Source organism: Python bivittatus, unplaced genomic scaffold, assembly GCF_059951505.1.
Source record: "Python bivittatus isolate LINGU-HERP-01145 unplaced genomic scaffold, Pbiv_v1 ctg000700_np1212, whole genome shotgun sequence".
Taxonomy (NCBI): Eukaryota; Metazoa; Chordata; class Lepidosauria; order Squamata; family Pythonidae; genus Python; species Python bivittatus.
Window position 1 is genome coordinate 39254827 of NW_028277098.1, and position 25431 is coordinate 39280257.

Genomic DNA, 25431 nt, shown 5'->3' on the forward strand with positions numbered 1-25431 from the left:
GTTTTCTTAGGAATTCTTGGAAGAATGATAAAGAGAGCAGTATGCCTTTCATTGTTTGTGCCTTTGTAACCCTGTCTAAGTGAGATTACCTTAATATGGCAATTTGGGGAAACAAATGCTGAATGCCATCTATTTAAAGTATCAGATACTTTAGGAGCGCTGTTGTCTTATAGCAATATTAGGAGGTTTCACACCAGGGCTTCACACCAGGGCTTTGGTATTCACTATGACTGTAATAAAGATTTGATTTGACTTGATTCATATCTTATGACTATGAATATTGCTTGTGGTTGATCTGGGCTGAAGAAAAGATACCTTGCATATGCTCGGATTCTTGCATTTTTGAAGCTGAACTATAAGACTGAATATTCAGGGCCTTGGTATGATTTGATTAGAACATGAAGCAATACAATTGACTTTAAAAGGGAAATGCCATTAACTTGTTGGTGTACAGTGGGAAAAAATGAATGCATTTGGATTAGAATACAGTCTCAGTGAGCTAGAAATAGAAATAGTGATTTTTAAAAAGCAGAAGGAGCTAAATTAATTAATAGCGGCTATTCTGGACACTTCCCACATTACTATGAATGGTTTCCTTTTAGGAAAATAATTGTTCGCCGTGTGTTCGGCAAGCTCAATTTTAAGACTCTATTATACCTAATAGATTTTGTAATTATTTGTTTCTGAGAATACCAACAGGGATGATTTATTCATGTGTTCTTAGTTATGATTTACAATGGGGGAGATATATAGCAACTTAGATGTAAAGACCGAATGCAAATTTTGGCTTGTACTCATATATACATTTACTTGAGATCAGTAGCTCTTACTTCATACATACATGTTAGCCCTTTGAAGTAGTCCAGACAAGAAGCACAGCCAGGAGTACTAGCTCTATCTTTATTTCAAGGTTACATTAATAGAATCTGCAAGACTGAAAGTTATTTTTCCCCGCCTTTCCTTTTTCTCTCCAGAAAATTAGGGAGGGACCCTTCTGAAATGTTTCCCACATCTTCCCTCCTTCTGGGGCTGAGATATCTTTTACACACCAGTTGTCCAGGCTGTGGCTCTCCCTCCTGTCTCCCAAGGTCATTCCCACAAAGCATTACAGTGTGGGATGCATGTATAATATAGGATTTTTATACTATGATTACAGAAGTAAGGATTCAGCCTCAATTACTGTATACCTGATATAACTGATCAACCCCTTACTAGGAATCAGCAACCTATGGCTTCTGGGCCACATACTGTTCTCCCTAACAACTTGTTTGCAGCCTCCTTGTGCCCTGAGGTTGTACATCAGAAATTCAGAGGAAGAATGCCTACATTTCAGTGGTGGATTTTTTCTTTAAAACAAGAGTCGGAATGAAAGTGTGAGGTCTACCAAAATATGGACTGAAATTATACGGGCAAAATCTGAAGGCAAAATGTTCAAATTCTAACAATGCAAATTTGACCAGTTCTTCAAGATTTTCTGAGAAGGCTTTAGGGATGGGAATGGGCGGGAAAATCTTCTGGAAGGTGAACTACCATTTTCATTCTTTAAAAAACTCAAAAGAACAACAACAGAAAAAAGATAGAAATAAATCAGCCTCATCTCTTCTGATGACACTATGGTATCATTGGAAGGCTTCCTATGGCACAGTGATTAAAATCAGGAGAATAAAGTACAGGTCCCAATCCAGAAGAAATTCCTTATTCTTGCTCTAAGCCATGGCATGGTTAGATCAAGCCCGAACCAAGGGCTAAATTGTGACAATGGCATAATACCTTAATTAACAGTTTTCATTCATGGTGTGTTCTTAGAGCTGTTCACCTGGACCCTGGGTCCACGTTTAATAAAATCCTGAATGGAAGTGGTGGTGGGAATTAACATGGGTAACACACTCTTCTATTCTCATGGGAGGGGAAAGGGAGGCTGGAATACCTCACCCATTATGAGCACTTTGCACCATTCCAAAATTCATATTGTGCAATCTCTTTCTAAACATAATAACATAGTTTCAGTTTAAAATATATTCTAATACGCATATTCAATTTATAGTGATAACAAAGCCTTCCTAAACTTGAGTTCATAGTGAGATTAAAATTTAAGTTAAGAAACACTACAGTGGTTGAGGCTGGATTTCCTCACTGTGCTGTATCACAGTCTGATTAGGTTTGACTCTAATGTAGCAGGTTACATAGATCAGGCCAGTTATGTTTTACACAGTGAACCAATTTTAAGCAGACCAGTCCTAGTATTTAATATACAGACTTTGCATAAAGCCATAAACCATGACGTTTAAGCCACAATGGCTGGGTTTACATACTAAGCCAAAGCTATTAAGCAAACAAAAATGATATACAGTGCTTAGTAAAAGGGTCTCCTAATGATTGGAACTGATGGACATATTTGGAATTTAAGAACTAACATGGAGACTCTCACAAGTGGTTCCTATTGCCAGCATGGTAGGTCCCCAAAGTACCATTTACTAAAAGATGAACTAGTTTGATTCTTCCCCATCACCTGCTGTAGCTTCCAGGATGCTCTCAATCACCTCTGCTTTCCTTTGCCGTTTTTCAGGACAGCTAGACACACTTCAAAACAAAGCAACTATCACCTTTTTGATGTTTTAAGGATCCTTCCAAGGCATGGGCCCTGCTTAGCTCTTAAGCACATTGAATTTCAGGAGTCCATGTTTGGAATCCAAGTTTAACGTGATACTTTTACTGTATACTGCAAAGCCATTATTTACAAACAGCAATGGCTAAATTCACACATCACACAAAACTCAACATTTCATTAAGAATTAGCCATGAGATGTCAAACCAGGCACAAGCCTACTTGCCAGGCTTCTAAACTCACAGCCAACCTAGTTCATACAAATAGTTTTCATTTCTGCACTGTTAAATACAGCGGGAAAGCCTGTTTTGATGCAACAATTCACCAGCAGGAAATACAATGATCCCTCTTGTTGATTAACAGCTTTCTATTCTTACCTCCTTGATTCAAAGCAACAGAGCAAATTCTAACTCTAAACCCTCAATTGTTTTAAAACACTGGCCTTTAATCCTGAGTACTGTATAGAAACATATACAGAATCTGACATTTCTATGGATCCCTGCTGTGGATGGCCCCTGCCTGACTAGCCTAATAAATATAATAAATATAGATATTGGTTCCCTATTTTTTGTCAGTGCCCTTGACTATTTGATCATGTTGCACAGTGAGAATGTAGATGGTCTTCCAACAGTGTTAGCATAGGAAAGTGAGCTTCTTAATGTTTGTTCTATTTTAAACTACTTTTGTCTTCTCTTTTGTCCTTTATTTTGAATTTGGATATGATGGTTGGCATAAAATTGTGACAGGCCCAAGAGATTAAGTCCCCATCCCTTGCCTCAACTGCTTGAGCAATGCTATCTATTTGTGCATGAGAATAGATAAGAGAAATATAAGCTATTTTTGATTACAGTAATGGGACAGTTGCTATCTTTCCCAAGCAGAAAAATGTCTTGGAGTTTTGGCCTTCCTTTCAGGCCAGAATTTTTTTTTTTCAAGTGGAAGCTGGTAGTAGAAACCTATCACCCAATTGAAGTGTCTGTAATTGCCCTTCTTCATGTGTAGAGGCTTCTTTTGCACATAGGCTGTTGGTAGACATGCTTACTTGAAGTTAAGGTAGTTACAGTAAACTCAATGAAGCCAGCTGCATGGTTCATTCAGCATGCTAGTTTCATGTTCAATATGAACAGAGAAAAGAGTAATAATATTTTGGACTTGATATCTGTATTTTTTTTTCAAACATACTCAAACAGTTGAAGATAGAACTCAGGAGTTAGAATATTAACTAACATGTAATGTTTGGTTTTCTCCTATTGTCACTTTGGAGCTGAATCAACAGAATTATTGATAAGTCTCCATGCCAACCAGTGTGTGTTAAAAATGCACTTTTTTGCAATTGCCCCAGTATTTGGAATCCATCAAGAAGTGCAAATTCTTTTAGACTCTGGGTTGCCTGAAAGAATTAACATACAAAACTAGGAAGCAAAATCTAATTTTCAGCCAAGGATTGCTGATGTGTGTGGTTTGTCAACATTTGAATAGGGTTTTATGGTTTATTGGAAAGAGTAATTAGATTTTTGAGCAATAGAACTGTGTGTATTTTTTTATACTTCCCTTTTGTTGATTAATTTAGCATAATAAAATTAATAAAACTAATATGGAAGCAGCACAGATCATTGAATTCAAATGCAACAGCTCTAGTTTTTTGTTCTATTAATTTGTGTAAGTATGTTTGTTAGTAGAATGACCCTATATGCCTGCCCCAACAAGTGACTACAACTTAATGACCTTGGTTATTTGGCTCTTGGAGTTGGCTAAATGACCATGGCTCTTGATAGGGGCTCTTGGGGTTGGCTTGACTGGGAAATTAAAAAAAACAAACCAAAACCTGGAAGAAGGTAATGGAGAAACACTCCATACATTTGCCAGGAAAGTTGCATGGATGTGTCTCTGTGATCATCAGGAGTAGAACTCTACTTAAGGAAGTGTTTATCTATAACCTATGAAAAGTTCATGAGTAAGGAGGGAAAACAATAGCACCTTCCCACTTATGTTCCACAGCAATTGGATTTGAGGCATATTAATGAGTAGTAGCATTGATAGTCTGATTTTTCATGAAATGACATAGACTCAGGAATCCCTTTCCAGTTAGTACAGGATAGGCAGCAGTGTGGTAAGCAAGACATTAGTTTTTGAATAAGTACCATTCTCCTAAATCCTTTTGACTTTTCCCCTAATTTTTCAGTTGTGTTTATTTGTGAATGGGGTTTTATACTATGCTCCCAACTTTCTCGTCTTGTTATATTTATTATGGAATCTCAAGGTTGCTTCTTCTCCCTTTCTTCTGCATTGTGTGAAGTATCTACTTTGGAATGAACATAATCCAGGCACATCAAGCAGAAAGTTCTGTGACAATGCTGGTCTGGGTTTGACTGATTCTCTGGAAATCTCAGAGAAACCAAATTGTGCTTTCATGGAAAGACAGATCTCACTGTAATTCCTAACATTCCTAACACTAGTAATAGCTTCTACCAAAGATTCGGTTTTCTGTATCTAGGTAAATCAGTTTGATGTTCCTGGACAAAACAAGGAGGTATATAAATATCATTCAACCACAGCAAAAGTAGTCAACTCAGCAATGGATTCTGGGCAACATGAAAGGTTTAATAATTTAACCAGTTAATTATGTAATTAAAGTTGTACATAATTTGGAGATGCATGGCATAAGATGGCATATAGATACTTTAAATGAATACACATTAAATGCTAAATCATTTTTATAGATACTATGTCTTTTACAGCTAGGCAAGGGGGAAATTCTGGAATTTGGAGCCTCACATGCCAAAATAGCTTGGCTGGCCCTGGGTGACTCCTATGTATTAGGAGGGACAACCCTTGGATGCTCCGGTTTAAATGATGAAATGCCTTCTGTGGTACTAAACACAGGCATTTGCATTCTAAGTTGTTTCATGTGTTTGTACTTGGCTGCAAAAACAAGAGTCTGGACATCTCTCATATTAATAAGTTGTGTATGTCTGCGCCTTCGAGTCAGTTTTTGACCCTGGGAACTGCCTGGACTAGTCCCTGCAGCTTTCTTAGCAAGGTTTTTCACAAGTGGTTTGCTATTGCTTAGGGCTGAGAGAGAGTAACTGGCCCAAGCTGGCTTTGTTTGTGAGGCAGGGCTAGAATTCACCATCTCCTATGCCTTAACACTACACCAAAATTACTCTCTATTAACAAGTTAGGCCATAACAAATACACTCAGATTTAAGGTGGAACAATTCCCAGTTACTTTTTTCCCCTCTTTAGTTCCAGTCACTTTAGGGGATAAGAGGAGCAGTTGCTAATCTGCTGGCTGCCAGCCAAGAGGTTTGGAAAATACAGGGAGGAAAATAAAATAAGGGTGGAAAGGGGAGAATAATCTGCTGAGACTAGCCGCCGTTGAAAAAGCAAGCCCCGCAAAATATCTGCCTAGGAAGTTTACACTCTCAAAAAACACCCCATCCGGAAACAGTCTGAAGATTCAAATGGAAGGTGAAACTCGCAAAACTCTATAGAACACGGTATGAATCCACTATGCTCGCGGCGCAGGGAGAATGGAACTGAATCTTCCTTCTTGCTTCGTCCGCAGAGCTTCTTCGCCACCGCATGACGGTGGATCGGACCTTCTGGATCTCTTTCTCTTGCTCTGAATGGCAAACTCCGCCAAGGATTTCAGGAAGACAGACCTTCCCTGCATTTTTAAGCGGAATCGGTGCCATCTCTTTCTGCGGAGTTGGAGGGACTAGGAAGAGCGTCGTCGCCTTCTCCTGCCTTGCGCGGTTACTCGCGGCCGCTTGTCCAAGTCAGGATGAAGCCCCGGCGCAGCCACTCCCCCCCAAAGAAAATTGGGGGCAAACGGTACAGTCCCTCCTCCGTAGCCCACACCCACCCATTCCGTTTAGCTATCCTGTGACGGGCCATATATCTGCTAGGAGAGACGCATAACCTTTTCTCTCTTTCTGCTCAGAACGGGAAGCCAGCGTCTGGGAAGGCATCGTGGCGAGGGATGGTTAAGCGTCGCGATTTTGGGATGCGTGCCGTTCAGGAGCATTACGGCACCCATTCCTGGTTCCTCTGGCTGTTCTCCAGCGGCGACGGCGGCGGCGAAAGAGACGAGAAGCGTTTCGGGTCGTGGAGCCAGAAGCAGCCATGGCCGAGCGCCGGGCCTTTGCCCAGAAGATCAGCAGGTAAAAGAGCCGCTGCGCGACGGCGGGGAGGCGCTGGCAACGTCGTAGGCTCCGTGGGGTTTGCCGGCCGAAGAGCGCGAATGGCTGGGCAGAGGCGCGAGGGGCCTAGCGGGGAGATGCCTTCCGTCCCGACTCGGAGGGATGGCTTGCCGGCGCGCTGGGCTTCGCGGGGGAAGGGCTGGAAATTGCGCCTATTGTGTGGGTCGCTTTGGGGTGCGCCGGGCAGCAGTCGCGCCATTCTGCCTTTTTGTGTGCCTCGCCGCGCAATGCAAAAGGCAGGATCCGTCGGTTGCTGGGGTCTTCGGGGCGCATTGCGCTGCGGCTGGGCGGCCGGCTTCCCTGGGTGTTTGCTCCGGAGACTGATCCGATAGGCGTGAATGTGATTTATGCAGCAGCAGAGTGCAGGCCATCGCGGGGGCGGTCGGATGCATTTTGTGCACGGGCTTGTTCAGAAGCACGCTCCCTTGATACGACTTACTGTACAGCGCTTGCTTGCTTGCTTGCCTGCGTACGTACGGATGTGCTCCCTTCAGGCTAGAGATGTGTATTCTCTTTATGGGGCGCTACCTTTGAATTTGCAGAATGCGTGTTGATTCCTGCTCCTCCCCCCTTCCAGTTTTGTCCGCTGGCTTTACTGTACAGGCGGGCGTCTATTGTGATTTGCATCTGGTTCACTTTCTACGCTCTTGTGATGTTCCCTCTCTGACAGGGCGAGCTGGATTGTGGTTTTGCATTGATGTTCGGATGGATGGGTGTAGGTGTGTGTCACGCACTCTGCTTTGAAATGAGGGATGCTGCCTGTGTTGTGTTAGAAGGAGAAATTGGGGACAGATTTCTTGTTAATTTTTAGAAGACGTGATCACACTCTTTAACGACGCATAGCAGCTCTCTCTGATTGTGTAGAACATTCTCCACACTTTTTGCTGTCTTGCTGGATGCTAGACTTGTCATGCTGTTCTCTGGCTGCATTGTCCCACCCCTGAAGTTCTTTCTCCACAGCCTTTTCTCCCTGAAATGTGTGCGCCTGTGCACGTGGGCAGGGTGGGGAAAATCCAAACTTCTAAGTTCCAGCTTCTGTATTATGTATAATCTGGCTTCCAAACTCGGGGGGGGGGGGAGGGGGGGCGGGGCGAGAGATTTTTTTTTTAAAAAACCCCTCTGATTTCAGAAGTACTGTATCATTTTTCCTTCAGATTTTCTGTTATTACTGTTGACCCATTCGTACATGTGAATGTTGGTGAAAAGAACTTTGCAGTGTCTTCCAACAACATATCCTCTGAAAATAGCCACTGATACATTAATGAAGTTCACCTCAGTTTAGATATTGCCTCTGAAACTATAGAATTTTTCATCTGTGCTTTTTTAAAAGTTTCGGTATGAGATTAAGAACACAGACTGTAATCTTACTGTAGATATCATAAGAGGGCCCTGATAGCCAAAAATCAGGAATCTGGTAGGCCCTTTTCAGACTAACACATTTTATTAAAAGGCATCAGCTTTTGTGAACTACAATTCACTTTATCAGATGCATGGAGTGAGTAAATTAAATTGGGATGAGGTGGGGGAAACCACTCTGTCTCTTTTTTCCCTGCCTCAACCCAATGTAAATCCTTCATCAGTTTAGCCACTCCATGCATCTGATGAAATGAGCTGTAGTTCATGAAAGCTGATGCCTTTTAATACTATTAGCCTGAAAGGTGGCTACTAGATTCCTACTGTAGCCCTAGATAAGTTTATCCCTGCTGTGTTTAGTTAAACTTGCTATTTAGCTAGTAAATGTGTGTTAGGATTGGTGAGATTGATAAGTGAGTTAGCATATATTCTAGCTTTCCTTACATGAAATCTGCTTATATCTTTATATTTGTGAAAGTGGTTTTAAGGTCATGATCATATAAATGATAATAATTCAAAATTAAAAGTTTATTATTAAAATGCTGTCTCATCTTTCTTCTATGACGCTGGATATGGGAACTGCAGCAAAATGTTGCAGTGTGGAATGACCCATTCATCCAAGCTCAGCCTCTAGGCTATTGCATTCCAGTCTTACTCTTCTTCCAACTTTATTCTTCAACAGACACTCAGCATCCTGGGCCATTGAAGCTGTTCACTCACCTTTGGCTGATTTTGGGGGGAGGAGTTACCTCCTTTTTTGTAGTGTTTTTCCACTTATTATATGTTTTTCATATTTCTTTAAATGTTGATTTTCACTCATCTATGTTGATATCTTAGTTTGGATTATTAGCATTCCCAAACTGTTAACTTTACTATTAAAGCAGGGGAAACAGCTTGAGAAACAGTGGAGTTTATTTCATTAGGACTAGACAAGAAGTACAGTGGACTGTGCGCCTGGGAGAAACTCTAGTTAAGGTATGTTCCATTATTCAAAGTAAGTTCCATTTAAATCAAAGGGACCCCAGATAAATGCATTCAGGTTTAGGTGAAGAATTGGCTTACATATCCATCCACCCTTCCACCCTCCACTCCCACCTCCATCTCAACAGGCCAGCAACTTTAATCTGGGAATTACATGTGTTCAGAAGGGAAGCAGAATCCAGTAAGCCCCTTGAAATCAACAGGATTAACTCCTGAATATATCTAAAAAGGATATAGTGGTACTTTTTCCCTGCTCTACCAGCCAACAGTAGAGCTAAATAATCTCTTCGGTTTTGGAAGAGTTCTTAATTAAATAAAATTAATTGTCGCTCCTTAGTTAAAAAAAAATCCAACACAAGCTTTCTTTCATTTTGTCAGAGCACTATGTGATCAAGACATTTGGCTTACGCTCTTCCTGCTTCTCTCAACTACTGGCTTCTTCAGATTGGTCAAATATTGTTTTAATTATAGCTGTTCAGAAGAAAGAATGTTATTTTCCTTCTGCTGAATGACAAGCTCTTGTACTGTAGCAGTGACAGAAGCTATTTACAGCAAATGAAAAATGGGGAAATCTCTCCTCAGAAGTGTTGTTGTGAAGTAAGAGAAAGGATATATTTAATTACTGTTGTTTGTTTTCTTTTAAAAAATGGCACTAGTAGCAAATATAATAACTAAATATGACAAATATTTATCACATCACAGGTGTGGATTCAGGAATAGATCCCCCAGTCATTTTTGGATCTTGCAGCTATGTTTACTAAGTGAATGATTATTTGGGGATATATCAGATTAGCATTGTATCTCTTGGGCAAATCAGTGTCCATTTCTTTAGATGTAATTTTGTCTATGAAGCAGACTTGGTTTTGTCATGTATATTACATGTATATTAATTCTGAAGGTTTCACACTAGGGTTTTTCAGACTGTGTTCCATGGAACCCTATAGTTCCTCAAGAATCTGATGAAGTTCTGTGAGAGACTTAAAGGCAAGAAGGAAGGAAGGAAGGAAGGAAGGAAGGAAGGAAGGAAGGAAGGAAGGAAGGAAGGAAGGAAGGAAGGAAGGAAGGAAGGAAGGAAGGTTTGTTCAGTCTAACACAGACAATTACTAGAGCTTTGCCTCTTGATCAAGAGATTTGGGATTTTTTTTTTTTAACTAACAAATTCCGTGGCCAAACAAAGTTTGAAAAGTTCTGGTTTAGGAAATTCTTTATTGTCATTCCATGAAAGATACTTTTCAGACATTGCAGCGTTAACCAAATTACCGTGAAAAAGACTTAACAGATGACTGACACGATTGCCAGTAGATTTTGCTTCTAATTTTAAACCAATTATAATCTGGAAGCTATGATTTGTTTAAGAATAAACAGATGATTGAAATAATGACTTTATCCTGTATTATTTTAAGTTACGTTAGGATAAACTAAGACAGGCAACCATTTTTGTTCTGGTAAACACATTTGGAATTATAAGAGTATGTTTTATGTATGCATGTACTCAACATAGCTACAAATAAAAACAAACAAACAAAACCCCAGTTGCCCTCCCCACTCCAACCCTCCAGAAACGTTTCTACCACATGGATTTATCTGTGTCTTGTTGTCTGGAAAAAATGGACACGTTTACTAACGAAGCACTGGATTGGAGCCATGCATCATTTTTGTTTTCAGAATGCTGTGTGGGGCCCCAGAGGCATTCTTGGTAATAAAAATATATACAATATATATAAAAACAATGGTGGCTTGTAGCATGCTAGTATGATAGTGTTCTTATTTTTAATTAAAAAGATTTAAAAGAAATGAAGTGAGATGGAGTAAAGAGTCAGCCACCAAGCGACTCCCGTTGATGTCAAAGCGGACCACTTTGTCTACCACCAGTTCCTGATTTTGTGTCTTACTGGAAAAATTATTAGTTAAAAATTTAAAGCAATCGAGTTTTCATTTTTGACTCTGAAAACAGAGAATCTTCTCTCTGGAGTTATGTTAGAAGAGAGACTAGAAAGGAAGACCAGGTGAATGCAGTGCTTTTGTAGCAGAGAATTTTTATTTATATCAGTGTTTCTGGTCACTTACAACCCTTTGGGGAGGAAGATGGTGATGGTGATTAGAGGTAGTTATTCTGTATGGAAACTGAGCAAACGTTCAGCCAATACTCTGTGATCCAATGACAACCATTTGATTAAAGGACTTTTAATCAGGCTTTTGTGATACAGTATGTTAGTCATTTTGTACACATATTTCCCAATAAGATTGTTCACAATCTCTGCTCACGGAATTCTGAGAATCTTTAATAATAAGAAGGCTTACAATGGGGTCGAATTGCAAAGTTCCTGAGGAACAATAATTGACATTCTCATTTATCTCATTTGTGTTATTTATCATGATTTCAGGGGAGCACTAAGCAGATGCAGATATTGGGGAGAAAAACGGTGAGAAGATGATCTGATCCTGAATCTAAAAAACCCTGCTTTGCTAGTTGGGAGACCTTTCAGAACTGCATGTAGTATGATATGGGGGCTTTAATGGAAAATGGGCATTAACAGTTAAGGAGGTTAGTTTGGAATTTAGTGCCCGACTTTTATAAACAGTAAAGCAAATAACAGTGACCAAGCTTGATCCAATCCCATGTGTTTCTTTTCAATCATTCTTTAGAATTACACTCTGTCAGCACTATTCTTACGTTTTCATAACAAAATAGTTAAGTTTGGCAATGAGTATTTTCTTTCCCTCTAATTGTAGGTACTGTATGCATTCTGGAAAGTTTTATGTGAACTCATGTCTAAATGTAATCACTATTCAGTGCACTTTTCCCCCATCAGCAGACTAGATTGACCATGGGCTCTGTAAACATTGTCCAGGAATCGCACGCAGATCTGCAAAGGGAATTAGATCAGCCTCCACCCAGCCATACTGGCTGAACATTCTGAAAGCTTCTGTGCTTGGAATGCACCATTTTAGCTGTTCTAGAACAATGTTTTCTGCGTGAGCAATGCACCGCAGTTGGGGAAGGTCTGCCACTAAATATGCAAACGAACACAATTCAAATTAGCAGACTTATCCCAATGTACGTAGTCAGCACACAGGTATTTGGCAACATTACTTGATGTGAAAAAAATTACATCTACCCTGTTTTATTAAGTTTGAACAGTGCATGCAAGGAAACTAAACTTTGATGTGTGGAGAAAAATTATATTGGACACTAAGTTGGGCAATAGACAGTAAAAGATTATAAGATATGAAACTGCCAAAATTGCCTGAAGTGGAACATTCTCTGTGGAAAATTTTGATCCCAGAAAATTTTCCAGCCCACATCTCTCTCATGTCATGAACATCAGCTCCTGCTTTATCCTAGGCGTCCAACTACAGATGTTGCTTTAAAATAGATTGGAATCTCTTCCCTCAATATCTTGTCTAATTAAATATTTTTGGCCCCTAGTGAAGACTATTTATTAAATAGTTAAAAATACACACAGATTTGGAAACCAGGTAAGTTTTAAAAATTCTTCATCTAAACATAGTATTTCAGATTTTCTTTATGCATAACCAATTATACCATTTCACAAACTGTCTTATGTAATCTTTGTATAACATTGTATAAAGTCAAACATTTTCTAAAATCCAATCCTAATGGATTTTCCCAATTACTCAGAAGTTACTCAAAATGTAGACCAAGAACTTTTATTGTGCATTTTTTTGCTTCTGCTAAAAAGAGTTTAGCACTCTTGGATACCCTTAAAAGACTGTTCAATATGCATTGTAGGAATTCTGTTTTCTTTTCTGGCAGCATAATCAGCTGATCTTTTTCTTCAAAGCTGTCAGATAGCTTCCTCCACATTTTGTTCTTTAAAAACTACTTTCTCAGCTTTTTTGGAATAACGTGGGCAGTTTGGTAATCAACTTCAGTTTCCAAGTTTATTTGGGAACCACTATTCAGAGTGTTTTCTGGCTGCCTTTGGCGCAAGGAGTCTGATTCACAGCCTCCTTGCTTAGAAAGTCTTGAATCCTGCTATCGATAAGAAATTCTACACTACAAAGTTTATACATTTAAAAAATGGTGAAGATTGATGGACCATTACCAGATATTTTAACGTGAAAGAGCCCGAGTTTGATTAATTGCTTAAAAAATAGGAAGGCACAAGTACTATTATTTTTGGGTTGTTGTTGCTGTTGTCATTTTTATTAGATTTAATATAGCTGCCCCACTCCAAAAGACTCTGGGTGGCTTTCATGTTGCGCTATCCTTGAAGCCATTTGACTAGACCAGCAAGTTGTCAGTGTGTAGTTTGTGGTTGCATTCTGACAACAGTTGTTAAGCAAGCCCCAGAGATTTCATTTTTCAGTTGTCTGAAATAAATATTTGTATCCCACTGAAAAATCATTTTCAAGTGCTTTTAAGGCATATAGTCTTTTGCTGCTATAAGACTGGCTCAAATCTTAGTTTCTATTTACAAGGAATTTTTTGTAGAGCATAGTTCTAGCCTCCGATTTTAAATGAGTATCTATGGAAACAGTAGCAATGCTGCATTCTCAAAATCAGTACCAAATATTGAATTTACTATCAGCAGCTTATGATAATGGAACTAAGATAGGTAAGAAAGGTGTTCTTAATGCACCAGAATATGAATAGGCTTGGCCACCCATGTTTAAGACACAGAAATCAGCGGAAACAGTGGCAGATGGTTAGAAGACTGGGAGGAACAGGGAGAGATGGTTATCATCTTTCTTACTGGAAGAACAGAAGTGAGAAATAGCCACAGATGAGGTGTCTACTGGATCGGAAAGGATTTGCCCCAAACAAGCTGTGACATTTCCCTTACGGACATTAGCCTGTGAGTTAATTTCCTGGACATTAGCCTGAAAATTCATTTCCTGGTCCTGGGGATTGCAGGGTTAGCCAGAAAGATAGAGTACCAAAGGATAGAGCACATTTTAGGATGGGCTAGACCAGTAACTGGTCTGCTAACAATGAGTGGACAATGGTGTGATTTATCATTGTCTTTCAGATTATTGGATTATATTTCAGCTAAATGAAAGTCAAAAGAATGTAATTGTCTGGGTGCTCTCACTATGAAGTAGAAGCGTATCTTTATTCCTGATATGGGTAATACTGTATTGCTGTATTTGTTCTTGTTAGGCCTGAATGTTCAGGAATAATGAAGATATTTGGAGTTTTCAAATGGTTTGATTAGTGGGTATTGTATTGTATGTCTGGGAAAATAGTATGTGATCATTTGGGGAAACCTGGAGCTTTTAGTAGAAGGTCCTAAAGGAATAGCAGGGAAAGTGAGTTAAAATTCAGTGAAACAAGCCAGGAAATATTTTACATGGAAGTAGAGGAAAGTGTCAAGCAAATACAATTGAACTTACTTATGCTGAGTTAAGTGATGGAAGTGAAGAAGTCATTTTTCTCCACTACCATTCCCTCAAAGGTGTCCAGTGAACTTTTCTGAATGGCCTTTTAAATTATGCTTCTGGGGATGACATACAGAAATCCTTGATAACATGCCATGATTGCTTTACCACATATTTTAATATTCCTTATTATTTTAATGCTCTTTTGCAGTGTTTGTATGGGTTGTTTGAAATTGGTATACATCGGTACTGGTTCCATGAATACTTAGGTAGCTATTTTCAAAGTTAGTGTGGAGATGTTCAGGACATTTTATCTGCTAAGACAATCAGTAAAACCCTGTGTGAGATTATTTAAAGATTTGGGATGCACTGTCATCAGTAAACTGATTATGTGTGAATCTCTGGGTCCTTTTCTTAGCAAACTGATACTAGGTAAGTGCTAGACTTGGGCCTGACTTGGAAATGGACTGGGTGAGACTTAATTAATTGAGGTTCATCCATGTAAGACAGAAACATTCCTGGGTGGTTCCTAGTTTAGATGAATGGTACTCAGCCTGTTTTGAAAGACGTACAGGTAGTCCATGCTTAACAACCACAATTGGAGCTGGAATTTAGGTTGCTAAGTGAAGCATCACGTGACCGGACTCAATTTTACAACCTTTTTGTATTAAGTGAATCACTGCAGTTGTTAAGTGAATCATGCCGTTCCCCACTTTAGCGCCATCATAACTTTGAATGGTCACTAAATGAATGGTTGTTAAGTGAGGACTACCTGTACTTCTGCTGCTGTTTCATAGCTTGTCAGTGCTTGTGAACTTATTGCCATTCCCCTTTCATCTGCATTGATTTCCAGTTTATTTTGAAAACTGGTTTACAATGCTGTTTTGTTCTTTTAAATTTTTACTGCTTGGGAGCTAATGGAACATACTTATTCTTGCCCTAGGTAATCTTCTCCAACCAGAGTATACTCTAGGCTTCAACTTGCAGAATTTCCCAGAAGCATAGCCATTGCTGAGAATTTTAAGAGGTGAAGTCCACAAATCTGGAGGGCATCAGGAGTGGGGAAAGCTACCCTAAGGTCACTTTCAGGGGGAACGCCTCTTTGTATTCCTTCTTTTTGAACTTTGGAGAATGATCCCTAGGGGAGCATTTGCTAGCTTTTCATTATGCTGCTTCTACACTGTATCTTTGCTGTTTTATATTATATGTTTATATATTGCTATTTTTAAAAAGGGTTTTCTTAGACTTAATTGCATCATGTTTCTTTTTTAAATTAACTATGCTCTTAATGGAATTTATTTGACAACTCTCTCTTGTATATTCATAGTAAAAGTGCTATGCCAGTTTTATATAATAATTTCTAATTTGGACATCCAATATATTTTGAGCAAGGAAAAAGGGATTTAAAGTGTGGCAATGACAATTCTTTATTGCTGAAAATAAAAGTGTAAGAATGTGTCCATGAAATTACCAGAAGTCAAACTAATCTTGAAGGAGATGTGTCGTCCCCGTCCATCCCACCGACTTTTTAAAAATCAAATTGAGCAGATTTCTTGGAAAGATAAAGATTCATTGTTGTCTGACAAACAAGTGTAGCTAAATGTCCTGATATAATGCACAGATGGAATTTTAGAAAGATGTGTTTAGTTGATTATATTCCTACAAAGGAATATCTTCTTAGAATAGTCACTCATTCTCCATGCCTGACTCCTGTGCTGTTCCGTTGTCTCTTAATAACAGAATTGCATGTGTTAATCATTCCTTGGTAATGTTCTGCTTTCATTTTAGAATCCTATGATTTCATACCTAGATCTGAACAGAGAGTTACACACACACACACATACACTTTGTGTTTGTTTTTTTTCATTTTCAGTTTGTCAGCTGTGTCTGTTCTGCTGCTATTGATATATATGCATTACTCCTCCTTTGGCTATTGTAACATATGGAGGTACTCCTTGCCCAAAACTTAAGTTACTGCAGAATATTGCTGCTAGAATTTCAAACAGAGCAAGGTTTTGGACTTATATAACATTTTGTTACATCAGTTCCACTGGAAGCAAATAATACAGGTAGTCCTCGACTTATAACCACAATAGGGACTGGAAAATTTGTCGTTAAGCAGTGCGGTCATTAAGTGAGGCATCATGTGACCCCACCTGATTTTATGACCTTTTTTGCCATGGTCATTAAGTGAATCACCACGATCGTTAAGCGAGACATCACATGACTGCAACTTGTGACCTTCCCTGCTGACTTCCCCATTGACTTTGCTTGTTGGAAGCCGGCTGGGAAGGTTGCAAATGATGGTCACATGACCGCAGGACACTGCAGCTATTGTAAATGGGCAATGGTTGCCAAGCACCCAAATCACAATCACGTGACCGTGGGGACGCTGCAACGTTCCTAAGTATGAGAACTGGTTGTAAGTCACTTTTTTCAGCACCATTGTAACTTTGAATGTTCACTAAACAAATGGTCATAAGTTGAGGACTATCTGTAGGAAGTTTCTGAGTACAATTCCAGATGTTTGTTTTGATTTTTATCTCAAAATACCTACATGGTTTGGCATTTTTGTTACTACCTTTTCACACTCAAGATCACCAAAAATATATGTGTGGCTATTAAAGTTTTATGTTTATTTTTCCTGCTCTGAGTAGTTTGTTTGATACAAGGAATTTCAGCTGGGGAAGCAGCCCTAATTGCTGGAAGAGTTTGGAACTCACATGAGTATTAGATAATGTCATAAAAGTTTAGTGGTTAGCAAAAACTCCAAAGCATAATGGACAAGCTTCCTTGCACTCATATCTTAAGTACATAGGGTTTCACTGATTTTAAACAAAAGCTATATCCAGGTAAAATGCTGCATTTGATAAGTTGAAAACTCATGTAGAAAAAAAAGGTTGGTTGTACCATTGCTTATATCACAATACACAAATATTCTGAAATAGTCTTCTCTGCTGTGCTTCAGAAGTAGTATGGTGGCATCATTGCAGAATCTGTGACTCATTCAGTACCCACCTATTTTTTGAGAATTGTGTGTCTGCTGCAGGGAAACACTATCCTACACAACACACAGTGTTCATCCAGGATCTTCAAGCAAACCCCAGTATAAAGCTAATGAGAGTTATGTGTCCCATTTCTGTTTGGGAATACTTGCTCCCATTTGGGGAGCTAGGAAAATATGTGCTCTCCCTACACAGGCAGAACTGAATAGAACACAAGAAAAATCCCCAAATGCCACCTATTTCCCTGTATTAGCACAACCAAGTATCATCAAGAAACCCACTCATGGGCCATGATGATAATTGTCTCCTCATAGAATGGCTGCAGGCTGCCTTTGAAACTAGTTGTTATAGCTTATAACCATTGACAAAATAAGGTCTACTTTCAGTTGAGCCTATCTTCTGGTATTTTATAGACATGTGCGTATAAGATTCTTTGAGCAACATAAAACTGGTTTGCCATCACCTTCTTTTCAGATATTTTTTCAACTTTCTAGTTTAGCCTACCGTTCTAGGATATCCTTATGGTCACCTATCATGTATTAAGCAGATTTTACTTTATGCAGCTTTTCAAGATCAGCAAGGTTGGCTAGCTGAGTTTAGCCACTTGTAGACTCATCATCATCTTCATCTTCATTATCCAAAATTATTATATTTATGGCAAGAATGAAAGGGGGTAACACATTTATACATGATCAACTTTTGTATATTTTTTTCAATGTCTGATGTATTACCTAGTTGGAATCCTTACAAACCTTTGTAACATGTGTAGGGTTTTGGATGACAAGACTGGGGCCCACACAAAGTGGCTTAGATTCACAAATCTAAGTGTATAAATGCATTATACTATGATAAGTTTGTTTATGTGCTTTGCAAACCACACTGTGTGGCTTAGCTGGGAGGTGTGGCTAATACTTTAAGGGAGAGAGAGAGGACATTCAAAAAGATATAGACAGTCTTGCGTAATGGGCTGAAATGAATAGAATGGAATAAAAACAAATGTAATGTTGTGCATCTGGGTTGGTAAAATGAAAGGCATAAGTTGGGAGAGACCTGGCTTAATAGTAGTACAGGTGAAAGGGATCTGGGTGTCCTTGTCAGCTGCAAGTTAAACATGAGTTAGCAGTATGATGCAGCTGCTAAAAAGGAAAAGACTGTCTTGGGGTATATTAAGAGGAACACAGTCAATATAGTAAGAAATAATTATTCCATTCTACTCTGCTCTGGTCAGGCTATTTGGAATACTGTGTCAATTCTGGGTCCCACAATTCAAAAAGGAATTTAGTCCAGTATTATCTTATATTTTTTAAAGATTTATTTGTGTAATTTAATGCTGATACTTCAAAAACATTCAATTACAAATAGGATTCCACAACAAAACATTGCAATGTGGAATCCTTCTGAGGTTTTCAGACCCTCTTTTCTATTCCCCTTCTCAGCAATTTTTCCCCTTCCCAACCAAGAACAGACTTACTGTATCTTGGATTCCTCTCTCATCCCATCCACTCCCTCTTTAGACCATTTTTCTAGAGCGGTTTTGTTTTGCTTGTTTTTGTTTTGTACTTTGCAAATGTTGAACTATCCTCAAACCTGCTGGTATGTCCCACTTGTACATGGGTGGTACATTTTTTAGCTACTTAAGAACCGATCCTCAGAAATTTTTATGTTGTTATGTTAACATATCTCTTCTTGAATATCGTATGGTCTAATACAAATTGCAGCTAAATGCTGTCCTTTGGAATATTCCTGTTCATTCTGTCAGCCAATTGATCTGTGTTCTTTCCCATCTCCTTTATTCCATTCTAACTCTTCCCTTTTTTGTTTTTATTTTCCCTTCTGCATTTATAGAAGCATTGTAACTAGGTCACAGGAAGCAATACTTCCATTGTTCTCCATGCTGGATACACCACACTTGGTGTACTATGCCCTCTTATGGGCACCACATCTTAGAGGGGACATGGTGAAGGTGGAGTAGGTTCAGAGAAGGGCTGCCAAAATGGTGAGGAATCTAGAAACCAAATCCTGTGAGGAAGTATTAAAGGATTTGGGTATATTTAGCCTGTAGAAGACATGACTGCAGTGAGATATGGTAGCAGTCTTCAAATATCTGAAGGATTGTCTTATAGAAGAGGGAGTTGACCAGAACCAATTGGTTAAAATGACAAGGCAGTAGGTTCAAGCTAGACAACAGGAGGAATTGTTAATATCTAAAAGACTGTATGAGCTGTCAGCTAGGGGAACAAGCTGCCACATTAAGTGATAAATTCTCCTTCTGTAGAGGACTTCAAATAAAGGGTGGGTGGTCATCTGTCAGACATGCTCTAGTGGATCCTGTGATGAGCACAGGGTTAGAGTACATTTGAACTGTATGATTTTATTTGTGAGCCTAGCCACTTGTGGCTTATTTAATCAATCTTAACTAAACAAACCATGACTTGGTTTGAAGATTGAACCAGTCAGATAATATTATATTCATAAAAGACCTGAGATTTGAGCTGAGGATGTTCTGATTCCTAGTTCATTCTCATAACTATTCTACAACAGTTCTCTGTCATTTGTAAAATCCTCCTTTAACACCATGTAAATTAGCAGCCATCAACCTCTTCTGTGGCAGTGACTTTCATAAGGGTAAATATTGTGTTGTCTGAACAAGTATTTTTATCCTCTGAATCTTCTGTCAATCATTTTCATGGGGAGACCTCAAGTTCTAGGGTTATGAACGTATTTCTTCCTCTTATAGTTTGTCTCCTAAATTCATTCTTCTATGCCTCTTCTTGGCAAACAATCATCTCTGTTGCTGGCTATTTTTTCCCCCCATCCCTAGCTTGATTATTTCAGTGATGAAAAGTATTGCCAATTTCATGCTTTGAAGGCTTTAAAACCTCTTTTCAAAACACCTGATGGACTCTGAAAAGGCTATCCAATTCTGGCACTCTGAATATTGATTATTAAGATATAAAAGAGCTAGCTTGGAAATGCATTGTTGGAATTTATGGCTGGTATATGTTACTTTGTGAATACTGTATATCTTTCTGTGACCTTGTATTTATAGTCATTTGCATATCAAATGTTTCAGTTTAGGGCTTTTGGCCTGGTTCATCTATAAGTTAGATGAATCCCATTGCGACTCTTGTGAGTTTTAGAAGTAGTAATTGCTATGTGGTATGTACAAAACTAGTGATAAAAATGTGTTAATTAAGTTAAAATTACAAATGACCACTCCTTCATTTACTATGAAATTAAACCCTAATTTTATAAATATAAAATTTTAGAATAAATCTCTCATTCTCAGTGTCATTATTTGATCAGCTTTCTTTTGTTTTTTTGTCTACTATTCCTCTTTTATTGTATATAATGTTGGTGTTGATACCTGCCTGTATGAGAGCTTAGAGTCTTGTGACTGTAACATCAGTAACCTCAGCAATACCGTAGAGCAGTGTTTCTCAACCTCCTCAACTTTAAGCCATGTGGACTTCAACTCCCAGAATTCTCCCAGCCAGCATGCTGGCTAGGGAACTCTGGGAGTTGAAGTCCACACATCTTAAAGTTGCCAAGGTTGAGAAAGACTGCTGTAGAGTTTGATCTTCATGTTGGATTAGGCCAGTTGTGAATCAGTAGAGTTAAATCTTGTTTTAATGGACTAATTACAGGTTGGGGTGCCCATTACTAACAAAAGTCATAAATTGAAGAGTACATCACTACTGCAACTTGATATCATTTGTATGATGACATTATCACACGTGACACAATTTACGTTAGTTACATCCTTTATATTAATAGGGTAATGATGCAGTAATGCAAATAATATTTGAAAATTACATCATCATACAAACAATGTAAATTAATACACATGGTGTGATTTGTGTCATTGGTGCAATGACATCATGACACAAATGGTGTCATTTGCACAAGGGTGAAATCATGTAAAATAATGTATATCACAACGGAATTTGGTTCCTTGCATGCAAAGTCTGTTGCATCAAGGTTTTGCTGTATTGTTAGAACTTTTTAATATACTGTATGTACTATTTTTTCTGTAAAGTTGTATATTTTATTTCCTTGGTGAAAGCAGCAAAAATGTTCTGTAGCTAAGTACCATCACTTCTCTTGTCCTAGAACGGTGGCAGCTGAAGTACGGAAACAGATTTCAGGGCAATATGGAGGATCACCACAGCTTCTCAAGAATCTTAATATTGGAGGCAGCATTTCCCACCATACAACTGTAAGTAATCTTCCTGGATTTGTAAGCAGCATGCCCAGTGCATATGACCAACGGATTAAGCTCACCTTTCCAAATTTAAGAACAGATTCGTCTTCGGTGGTTTGTGAATTGCATTGGAATTTATGGAATTTGTGGGATTCCAAGCACAAAAGGCATTTTAATCTATTGTTTGCCCCATAGCAACATTTGAAGTCAGAGGGAGGTTTCTGGATTCATTGAGTCTATTACTGATATTTGGAATGTGCAAGATTTCACAGTATTGTTTGTAGTTCTTTGTGTTTTGGACTTTTATTTCTGTCCTGTAAATTGCAGTTTGTTTATTGTTAACCAGATAAGCAATAATAGCTACAATAACAGTAGACTTGTCTAGCAAGTGGACATGTCAGTGCATGTTAGAACTTTGATTTGCGTGTGTGGGTTCTTATGCCCAATTTTGCCTTAATCAGATCAGCCTGATTAAGTAGGCAGGGTTTTTGCATTGAATGTTAGTACAGCAATATTCCCTGTCTAATCTCTGTTCTAATTTAACATAAATTGGTACGCTCATGGAGTTACTAGCAAACATGAGGCCTTCTAGGATACTGTAGAATATTAGCTGGTTATTTCCAGTTCTATTTAGGAAGACATTAAAAGTTAAATCAATGACATCTGAACGTAGCCCCTAGAAGTAGAAAGGCAGCAGTGTGTGTGCAGGGACTATGGTACTAGTTTCTGCAATGACATCCCTGTCAGTTTGCTACCTCACTGGGACCCTAAGGCATTTGTACTGTTTCTGTACGTTTCCAGAAAATGAACAGAGGGAGCTAGGTGTGGTAGCCCTGACTTCGCTCGCTGATCAACGTAGCAGCCCCCATTGTTAGAAATCAGGTTTTACATTCTGAAAATCCCATTTTAAAAGAATTCCTACCTAGAATGGGAATAAAGTTACGCATAGCCAGTTTCCTAATCACACTGAATTCTTTAATTGCTAGGAGTTGGGTTGTGTGTTCATGCTTAGTTCATGCAATCTGTGACAGGACAGTAACTTTAATGAATTACCTACTCATATACTATTATATGGTAGACTGCAAATCACCTGACAGATAATGTAAAAGTCAGATTGAAATTAAATAAAAGGCAGTGCATTTGTTAAATCTTGTTTCATTGAAATATGAAAAGGTCAACGACTCTTACTCTTTCCTTTCATTTCTGAGACATTTCTTTGAACATTTGCCATTGCCCAGTGGGGCACTAGAATTAGAGCAAGATTTATCAAGAGGGCTGATAAGAATTCATTCTGTCTATTAAAAGAAGAAGTTCATTCCTTTCAGTACAGCTGTGGCTGCTGTACCAGCGGGGGGGGGGGGAGTCAATTGACTGGGTGAGACTTCAGGCCCCCATTATCTAATGAGATTGCGAGCCAATTAAGAATTGGGTCTTGATGCATTTCAGCATCTAAGGCAAGTCTTGCTGAGGTACCATGCCTTGATTATATAACTAAAATTCAGAGCCTATCCTGGGTTTAAGTTGGTTGGGATTAAAAGAATGAAATAATATAACTATCAGGCAGAATACAGATTCCAAAGCTTTTGCAAATAGTTCCTGGTGACATTCTAAATGAATTTGCTTCAGTTCTCTTCAGAACTGGCTTCAAATGCTGAGGAGTTTGAAGATACAAATTTGGGCTGCTGCCTGTTTGAATGTGCAAATGGGCAAAACTTTGCACAATGGAGGTAAATATTACAGTTCTGAATATCTGCATAGGACGCAGCTTGTAAAGGCATAATCACAGAAACAAAATGAAAAGTTTACAAACATTTCTGCAGAGCAGCTAGTACTCTTGAGCATCAAGATCTCAAAAGACATATATTTTTCCAATATAGAGCATGATAATTCTGTTCATGGATATTGGCCTAAATGAAAGAGCAAAATGGGTGTAGAACATGTACAACCAATGTAATTTGCAAAGAGAAATGGAAAATACTTTCAGTATTGCTCAGTTTTTGCTGTACACAAAACTATGGAAGAAGAACTGCAGTAGTATGAGTTCCTTGTTTTCCTGTTCTGAATATTAGTTTCTATATTTTATTTGTTTGCAAGGAGGCAAGTGCAGCCCGCATCAATATTTAGAGTTCTAGGGTTAAATTCATAAGAATATTAAATGTGGTGACACAGTAACTTTACTGCTGAATATTGATGAACTCTTGATTAAAGCTGGTCATAAGAAAATGAAGACTTATGAATTAAAATGAAGGCTATATGAATAAAATCAAGACAATTCAAGAACTTTTGTTCAAAATGTCAAGTTTTAGAGAAAAGGATAAGCAGGGTGGAATGATAATAAGTTGTAATTTGTATTAGCAAATTAATGAAAACGTGAAAGGGGGCTGGGTGACTTTGGGCCAGTCACTCTCTCAACCCAGCCCACCTCACAGGGTGGTTGTTGTGGGGAAAATAGGCAGGAATATTAGGTATATTTACCACCTTGAGTTATATACATATATTAAAAAAGACAGGTTAAAATACTACTAATAATAACAAAACAGACAAAGTAATAGTGGAAGAAGCTAAAGAGCTCTGGGACTTTAGAATTGAAACAGGCAAGCATCTGCCATATAACACCCCAGACTTTACAATTGTTGATAAGACAAAAAAAGTCTGGATAGTAGACATTGCATTACCTGGAGACAGCAGAATAGAAGAGGAGGAACTGGAGAAAATCACGAAATACAAAGACCTGCAAATAGAAATAGAATGCTTGTGGCAAAAGAAAGCAAAGATAGTAATAGGCATCTTGGGTGCAGTTCCAAAACATCCGGAGCACCACTTGAAGACCATCGGCATTGACAAAATCACTATCAGTCCATTGCAAAAGGCAGCTTGACTTGGAACAGCTTACATCCTGTGACGATACCTTTAGCACCATCAAACAGCAACACCTGCCTATCCCAGGTCCTTGGGAAGGACTCAATAGGTGGATAAAAATGCCAAATCTAGTCTAAACATCTGGCTGACTGTGTGACCAACCATAATAAACATCTGGAAGTAGGAAATTAATCCCTCGTTTTAGTAACTATGGTTACTTTAAATATGGTTTAATATGCTGTTTTTGCTCCAATGTGGTAATCATAGTTTCCATATTTTGATGAAATGGGAAACAAAAGTAACTAGAGGCTTCCTGATTTAATTGGAGCTTGCACAAAGGAATTATGTTTGTGGCAAAAGGCTTTTTCTAAAAAACAAACAAATCTCTTAGCTTATGAAATCAAGATACGGTTATCTGACTCAGCTTTGAGGGTTAACTTTTTGTGTAGTAATTAAGTACAGTGGTACCTCGATTCACGAACTTAATTCGTTCCACGACTCTGGTCGCGAACCGAATTGGTCGCGAACTGAATCAAATTTTCCCATAAAGTTCAATGTAAATACGGTTAATCCGTTCTGACCCCTATGAATGTGGTCGCCAACCGATTTTGGTCGCCAACCGAATCAAATTTTCCCATAAGGTTCAATGTAAATACGGTTAATCCGTTCTGAACCATATGTTTTTTTTAAACCACAAAAATGTGAAACAAAGTACAGTACAGTACAGTATGAAGAGAGAGAACACTAACCTTGCTTGAGGCGACTTCTGGCGTGGAGGACAGGAAGGCGGGTGGGGAGGCAGTTATTGTTTGGAGGGAGAGTCCCCCTCCCTACAGGAAGCCACAACCACGTGTCACAGCAGGGAAAACGGCC

At 38.7% G+C, this 25431-nt stretch overlaps 1 protein-coding gene across 8 annotated transcripts in view; it reads left to right on the forward strand.

Moving 5' to 3' along the window:
• The first annotated feature begins 5193 nt into the window (after positions 1-5193).
• DOCK7 (dedicator of cytokinesis 7) overlaps positions 5194-25431 on the forward strand; it is a 138177-nt gene continuing 117939 nt past the window's right edge. For all 8 annotated transcript variants that reach the window (XR_015798560.1, XM_088154291.1, XM_025170719.2 and 5 more), the window contains exons 1-2: positions 5194-6771; positions 21609-21714. Coding sequence is in view for 7 of the 8 variants with exons in the window: in XM_088154291.1 (XP_088010417.1) it covers positions 6734-6771; positions 21609-21714 (144 nt within the window). In the remaining variant the exon portion in view is untranslated. The remainder of the gene's footprint in view (positions 6772-21608; positions 21715-25431) is intronic.